This window comes from Meleagris gallopavo, chromosome 6 (genome assembly GCF_000146605.3).
Source record: "Meleagris gallopavo isolate NT-WF06-2002-E0010 breed Aviagen turkey brand Nicholas breeding stock chromosome 6, Turkey_5.1, whole genome shotgun sequence".
NCBI classification, from domain to species: domain Eukaryota; kingdom Metazoa; phylum Chordata; class Aves; order Galliformes; family Phasianidae; genus Meleagris; species Meleagris gallopavo.
Window position 1 is genome coordinate 1,488,175 of NC_015016.2, and position 8,139 is coordinate 1,496,313.

General features: G+C 43.4%; 1 protein-coding gene across 4 annotated transcripts in view; it reads left to right on the forward strand.

Moving 5' to 3' along the window:
* Positions 1–27: 27 nt before the first annotated feature.
* Positions 28–8,139, forward strand: part of NKTR (natural killer cell triggering receptor) — a 38,603-nt gene continuing 30,491 nt past the window's right edge. For 2 of the 4 annotated variants that reach the window (XM_019616188.2, XM_010712247.3), the window contains exons 1-2: positions 29–173; positions 7,386–7,460. In XM_019616188.2, the coding sequence (XP_019471733.1) occupies positions 116–173; positions 7,386–7,460 (133 nt within the window). In that variant the 5' untranslated portion in view covers positions 29–115. Of the gene's footprint in view, positions 174–7,385; positions 7,461–8,139 lie in introns of all 4 variants that reach the window. The other 2 variants (XM_019616189.2, XM_010712246.3) reach the window with 2 other exon arrangements.

Genomic DNA, 8,139 nt, shown 5'->3' on the forward strand with positions numbered 1-8,139 from the left:
TAAAAAAAAAAAAAAGGTTCTAAAAGCAGTGCCCCCTCCCGGTGCGCCGAGGGGCTGAGCGCTGCTCCGTGTCTGCGGGCAGGTGCTGAGCCGGGCGCCGCGGGGCCGCGCTGCCATGGGCGTGCAGGACCGACCGCAGTGCTTCTTCGACATCGAGATCAACCGCGAGCCAGGTAACGGCGTCACCGCACTGCGAAACGGGAGCCCGGCGTCTCCCAGCTCGTGTTATCCCTACGGAAAGCGGAGGGGCTACCAGTGGGTTGTAATCCCGCGCTTGCTGCTTGACCCCCTCCCCCCTGCCTTCACTTTCTTCTTTATTACCTATGGAAACCTGTGCGGGCTGACCTACCCGTTTTGGAGGCAGCCCGTGTTAGTTGTGGGATGTTTACTCGCTGCTTTCTTTCACGAAGTGAACTGATAGCTTTGGTGCGCTTTCACTTTCATTCTCTACTTCGGTGTCTCTTTGAAAGGCTTTGAAATAAGAGTTTGTCTCCAAGTTGCAGTTGTATTCAAATACAGCCGTAAGCCCTTCGATTTCCATTTACACTTCAACCGAAATTGAAAAGGGTTTCAGTGCTAACTCCAGTGGCTGATAAGGTATATCTGTAAATCTTTCATCTCTCATTTGAGATGCTCTACCGTCTCAGAATACATTTTTGAACAGAGAAATGTTAATGTAAAAGGGATTTTAATGTGTTCCCTTGGTTTAATCTCAGATTTACTGTGGAATCGGACAATTAAAAATGCTGTAGGGCGGGTGAGTTCCTGGCTTAGGAGAGGTAGTTTGATGAGATTTGATATATGAAGAGAATCCATGCTTTATCTCATTTGCTTTTAATCTTCGGAAAGGATTTTAGGTTTGACTTCTGTGAAGAACTTCCATGTGCTGTTTTCCACTGCTCTGCCTTCACACGCATTCTTCTGCTTCCATTTCCCAGTACCTTACCCCTTCCTCTGCCTTATGCATCACAAGTGGAAGTGACTTACCTTGTTTTCTTTCGTACCTTTTTGGATTTGATATCTGATAGTGCTGCCAGAGAGGTGTTCACATTCCTGGTGGTGCACAGATTAGGTTACCTGGTGTAGGTGCAGGGCTCTGGTTGTTGCTGCTGATATCTGTTTTCTCTTTAAGGTGTTGAGAATCTCATGGCTGTACCTCGGGTTCAGAGCCCTGCTGTTCTTATTGCACTGATTGGTGACATATTTTTGCAGGAAAACCTGCCAATTTATAAAATATTAGTGCAGGACTTGAGAGTAGTGTGCTTATACCACTGCGTGCTAATGTCTGTTTATTAGCTTACTGTGCAGTCATGCCTTAGGTTTTAAAGTTATGTTTCAAAAGCTTAAATATAGCCCCTTTGGTTGTGAGATGACCTTCAGAAGCTGCATCAAGTGTGAATGATGAAGCAGTGCTTCCAGACTACACGAAGCACTGACTGAGAGATGTATCTCAGTCGTATCAGCAGGAGAGTACTAATTTTAACTTTTAAACCGCCACCAATCTCCAAATCAACATTTTGCTTATCTGATTTGACTTATAAGTAGCCTATCTGCTTGTTTATTAAATTTAGGGGGAAAGATCTGAACAGAACAGAGCTGTGAGTTTTTTTGCTGGCCAGCAGGTACAGCATTGCCCCCTGCTCTGTCTGCTCTAAGAAAACTGAACTGGTATCTACAGAAAAGGCAGAGAATAAGAGGATGTGCCTCTCGCACAACAGGAGACATCTCCTCACCTGCAGGACTCAAAACTGTGTCATGTTAAAGTCATTTTAAAGTGTTGATTGCTTGGAGTCCAAGAATGTTCCCGCACGCAGCTGCCAGCTCAGAGCTTCCCCTGCAGAGATTCACTTACCCAGGGGTTGTGTGGATACCTATAGCAATTAAAAACAGGAGTGCAGCTGGTAGGTGAGATGAAAAGGAACAGGAAAAAGGTGGTGTGTGTGTATGTGAGAGGAAAGGACTGCGGAGTGTAAATTAGTTTCACTGGTTCATTATATCTGTTACAAAGTACAAGGATGAATACTGCAGCACTGGTTGTGCTTTCAGGAAACTGCATCGCAGCTTTTGTGCTTCTCAGCTGGTTAATTTTAGCTACAGAATGTTGGAATAAAACTTGTATGTCTTGTTTGCAGCACAGCAAGAGGCACAAACTGCTTTCTATCAGCATTTTTCAGCGTAATTTGATATTTAGACTACTTCTAACAAGTTGCCACTTAAGTGTTTTTTATGAGTGCACATTGTGATTTTTTTTTTTTTCCTAAAGTAAATGAAGATTAAATCAAGAGCGAGCATTTATTTTGACACAGGCAGCAGCTCTCCCTTGTTTTGTGTCCCCGCACCGATGGATTTGGGCACGGATGGAATGCAGAATTAAACTACATGCAGTAAGCCAAGAATCTGGGGATGGCAGCAGATGCCTCTTGTAAATAATTTTGGCTTTACTCTGATGAAAAAAATTTGCTTGGATCCGTTCTAATGGTCATAACACCTGAAGCAGCAGAATGCTGCCGTGGTGTCACATGGAATGTTCATGTGGCCTTGCAGTGTTGTCTCATTTCTCCCCACCTCTGCTCCTGATTTAGTCCATCAGAAGATACATTACACTTAGTTTTGCTTTGTTTCATTCCTGCTCTCAACAGAATTTTCCTTATTCTCATCTCTTTTCTTTTGTTTTCTGTTGTTGCTTACCCCCTTGTTCATTTTTCCTTCCACTTCAGCTTTTCTTCAGGTGTGTCCTTCCCTTTATCGGTCTGTTCATAGAATCCTAGAATGGCCTGGGTTGCAAAGGAGCACAGTGCTCATCCAGTCCCAACCCCCTGCTGTGTGCAGGTCACCAACCAGCAGCCCAGGCTGCCCACAGCCACATCCAGCCTGGCCTTGGATGCCTGCAGGGATGGGGCATCCACAACCTCCTTGGGCAACCTGTTCCAATGCCTCACCACCCTCTGAGTGAAAAACTTCCTCCTCATATCCAACCTAAACCTCCCCTGTCTCAGTTTCAAACCATTCCCCTTGTCCTATCACCACCCACCCTCACAAACAGCCTTTCCCCCTCCTGTTTATACGCTCCCTTCAAGTACTGGAAGGCCACACTGAGGTCTCCCTGCAGCCTTCTCTTCTCCAAGCTAAACAAGCCCAGTTCCCTCAACCTTTCCTCACAGGAGAGGTTCCTTCAGCACAGCTCTCTCTCTGATCTGAACTCTGCTGTACAGGTCACCATAATGGTCCATCTGCATTAGTAGAACCAGGGAGGCCTTAGAGGGTCTTTAGTCCTTTGAAGGCAAAAAGTTGCAGGTAGGCAAAGGAAAGCAGATCGATGTTTTGACTGCAAACCTATTGGCAAACCAGTTGGGTGTGATCTGTGAGTCAAGAAGACCTAATGTATGGTGAGCCCTTACTGGGGAGTGTAAAGGCTGTAGAGCATCAGTAGCTTCTGGGAGAAACTGGTACTCAAAATTAAAATCCTCTCATTATACAGAAATGGGCCGAATGAATCAATACCCAAATTTATATTGAGGTCAAGAACGGATTAAATTATTGAATGGAATACCAAACGGATGAGTCTTTGCTGTTAGGAGGAGCCATAGTGTCGTTTCTCACTTGCATTTCTTTGTGAAACTGAAAGCAGTACGTTTCTGTTGTGGGCAATGCTCAGTGTTTGCTTTTGTGAGGATGATGGAACACCACAACAGGGGGTGGTTCCAGGAGTGAACCAGCAGAGCTGGTGAGGGGAGCCTTTGCTTGAGTGCAGGACAGGGTGAGGAAGCTCTATCAAAGCATTAATGGGACAGGATTTCTACAGGTTCAGCTCACAGGAAATTTCCATTCTTGTAAATGATGTTTTAAATACAGTCTTTTTCTACAGCAAGCTTTTGCTTTTCCGAAGTCTGTAGCCATGCTTCTACTTTAAAGCAATGCTTTAAAATATTTAAGACTTAGGATTCACAAATCTACATATAGATATAAAAAATGTAAGATAAAAATGCATTCATTTCAGTGAGGTATTATCTAAATTGCTGTGCAGATTAATCTGAGACCTTTGGTCTCTGGAAAATGTGTTACATGTTTGTCTCCAGAGTTTGTTGCTAGAACAGGTTAAGCATCTAAACTGGGGGCAATCACTGGGTAAGTATTTGAAATAAGTGATCGTTTTCATCCTTCCAATACTTGGAGGGAGCATATAAACAGGAGGAGGAATGGCTGTTTACAAGGGCGGGTGGTGATAGGGTAAGGGGGAATGGTTTTAAAATGAGACGGAGAGGTTTAGGTTGGATATGAGGAGGAAGTTTTTGCCCCAGAGGGTGGTGAGGGACTGGAACAGGTTGCCCAAGGAGGCTGTGGATGCCCCATCCCTGCAGGCATTCAAGGCCAGGCTGGATGTGGCTGTGGGCAGCCTGGGCTGCTGGTTGGTGACCTGCACACAGCAGGGGGTTGGAATTGGGTGAGCACTATGGGCCTTTGCAACCCTGGCCATTCCATGATTCTATGATGATTCAGTGATTTTAATAAACTTTGCTAACAGGAGTCTGTGTTAAGTTACAACATGGATGTTCCTACCATGAATTTTTGTCACTTCAATTGAATGTAGAACTACTGCTTCTGTAGATGAAGAATTAAGGGTTCAAAACCAAAACAGAAATAGTTTTCATCTTGTACTCAGAAAATGGAGCTTTGAAACTGGCTTAGTTTTGGTCATTATGCTGTCTGGTTTCTGTAATTGATGTAGCCTCGTTAGCTACACATAACACTTCATGAAATAACTTCAAAACATCTTAGAATTTATATGTGCATTATTTACTGTTTTTAATTAATGGAACAGAAATACTTTTTATCATTTATTCCAATTTCTACCAAAAAAATATCTAAGAGTACTTGATCAAAGTATTGATTTATGCTTAGCAAGAAATGTGAAATCAGGCTTAACAAAACCTCTGTGGTGGAGAAATGGGAGTCCTGTGAACACTGCAGTGTGGTGTGGATGAATGCATCTCCAAAGCTGTGAGTGGAAGAGAACCATCTGAGCACAGAATTACAAGTATAGAAACACTCTGTCTGCTGATCCATTAGAATAAACTGCTAATAACAAGTGGAACTTGTGCTGCTGGAGGATTTGCAGGCTGTTAGGTGAGCTTTGTCATTAGGAAGAACCAGCAGCTCAGTGTCTGTGGTTTAGTCCAGATGCAGCGCAGCCTTCTGCAGGCCCACCTGTTGGCCAACTCCAGCTGAGGGCTCAGCAGAGCTGTGTGTGCAATCCTTGCTCATTCACACAACTCTTGTGAGCTATTGGTTTTGTTTTAAGGTACAGTTTGAGCCTTACAGCAAACCCATTCCTCAGTTGGGTAACTTAAGCTTTATACCAGGGAAATGAATCTGGAAAAATCATTGGCAACTTTATGTGGTGACAGTGGATTCTTGCAGAGAAGAGGAAATTCAAGGAAGTCAGTAACACCTTTGGTGCCTTTTACACCTTTGTTACACCAACTCATGCTTCATTCCAGGTTTAAAATGAGGCACTTTTATGTTTTCAAGGCACTGCTGAGGTTCGTAGATTTTAAGCAGACTTTTAACACGCCAAAAAAATATACGTTCAACAAACAGCAGTAACTTCACGTATCTGATCAGGGTGTCAGTGTGTTTGATCTTTGGCTCGTGTACTCAGCTGTTTGGCAGCAGCACATCTCACCTCCCAGTGACAGCATCAGGTAAAACACAGGTAGTAGCCCAGCAGATGGATGCACAGTGTGTGGTTGGTGTATTTATAAACACACTGCAGCATTTTATGTAACGGGATGTAAGAAGGTGAGCAGCACTTTGTGTGATGGGGAGGGGAGGTTGGCTTATTTTTTTTTAAATGGAATCTGTGGTCTTCTGATGCCAGGTGTGCGCTTTGCAGTTTGAAGGAGTTGAAAGGCACGATGCATTCATGGATCTCACTGACAAAACACTGAAAGTCATGGTTCTCTGGAGGCGTTCAAGGCCAGGTTCCTCCTCCAGGACTCACAACTGATGGGTGCTGCTTGCAGTGCTGCCTGCAGTGCTGCGTATGCAGGACAGGAGCCCACCATGGGATGGCTGCTGTGCATTGCCTAGGGGCAAAAGACCCTTTTGGAGCCCTAAGGTGGGAATTCCTCCTGCTCATCCCACAGCTGTCAGCTTGGTCCATCAGAGCTCTTCTCTTAGTACAGTGAGGATAGTGATGGTTTCCCTTCTCATGAAAGACATCACATGTTATTTCACATAGGGAATGCAGGAGGAAAGGTGTGCCTGGCTCTCTGAGCGCTCTGTCACCCTCAGTTCAGTGCTTTTGCAAGCAGAGCAGTGGGATTTCTGCTGTTCTGAATTACCGTGCTTATAATGCAAATTGAAACTTCCTTACCGTGTCTTCGTTCTTTGAAGGCTGTCTCTATCCATGTTCTTGAGGTTTTTCTGCCTGCTGTAATAAATCCTCTGAGAATATTCACGCTGCAGTTAAGGAAATAGTCGTTTCAACAGCTGAAGGCACTTGAATTTTTTAGCTGAGATACAAAATACAGGTGGTCCCTGTGTTGTTTTTCATTTATCCCCATCTTTGTGATCCAAAAAAGCCAACCTGAGAATTGTGCTTGTTTGGACAAGGCCTTCAAATTGAATATCATTTCTTAGGAGCCTCTCCGAAAATTCATAGTGCCAAAATAATGAACAAAATGTGTTTAATTTCGCTTTTCCTTTAAGGGAAGGGAGAGAAGTAATTCCTGAATAGTTCAATAATTACATGGCAGTCTTACCATTGTGTACCACTAGATGGTGGTGCACATTAATAGATTCTGGCCATCCTGCAATGCTGGCTGGCCATGTGGCATTTAACCCTTAATTTATGCCTCACTTCACAATACAGAGATTAAAAAGTGCATAATTCACAAAGTTATTGTTAAGGATTTCATACATCCGACTGTATTTATGTTTTGACTGGAGAAATAGAAGTCCCAGAAAGTCTCAGAAAATGAAATAGGAAATGTGAGACAGTTCTAAAATAGTTTTCTTAGTTCTTCAGTGTTGTAATCAGTTTCTAAGGCAGGCAGTGTGAGCTCTGCCAGTGGTGTGGGAGTAGCTGTACTGAGAGTGGGGATTGCTCTGTTCAAACTGTGCAGAGAGGCAGCAGTGTTTGATTCATAGTATTTGGCAACTGAAGCATTAGTCCTGAAATTGCTAAAGCTGTCCCACCTGTCTTTCATTTTCCTTAATTGTCATCTATTACACCTTCTGTTTAAACCAAAGGATGTTAGGCCAAGGGTTCCATTGCATTTATAGTCCTTAACACGTGATGCAGTTATGCAGATTTATTCATATGCTATTTTTCTTCTATCATCATAAAGAATTGTAAAACTTATTTTTTTTTAATCTTTCAGTTGGTCGAATTATGTTTCAGCTCTTCTCAGATATATGTCCAAAGACATGCAAAAACTTCCTTTGCTTGTGCTCGGGTAAGTAGCACGCTTTTATTTAACAACTTTCATGTTTCTTACAACTGTTTCTTTAAACAAGCATAAATTGTAGCAATAGGTTTTGTCTGTGTGTTTTCCTGGTGAGGACAAAGCTGAGACTTGGTAGTGCTCACGAGGATTTAGCAGCACTGGAAGTAACCTGGAGTTCTGTAATGGTTACTGGGTTAGAGCAGTGGAGCAGCTACAGAATTCCAGAGTGCAAGGTTGTCACTTGGTGGAACAAAACGTGATCATCTGTTCTCATTTGGGCTTCATTAAAGGAAATTGACACAGCTAAAACAATGGAGAAATTATTGACCACCCAGGTGACACGCAGGGGAAAGATGAGCAGGACTTCATCAGGAGAGACATCAGGTGTTAATGTCACTGCACAGTGCAGTGGTGACGCTTCACTTGGCTCCATGTGAAATTTGGATTACTCTTACACAATAGAAGTATGTTTTAGGTGCATAGCAGTACAACAGGGATCGAAGAAAGGAGTCTATTAAACCTTAGGAGAAAACTTCTTTACTTTCAGGAAAGTGAAGGATGGAGAAGGAACATTATTCCTTAGGAGTCCTGGGTTTGTGTGGTGGGAGGAAGGAAGGCAAGGATCTCTAAAATCGAAGACAGCACTAGCAAAAGAATTTCTGGGTAGAATCCAGCACCCTTTGGCTCT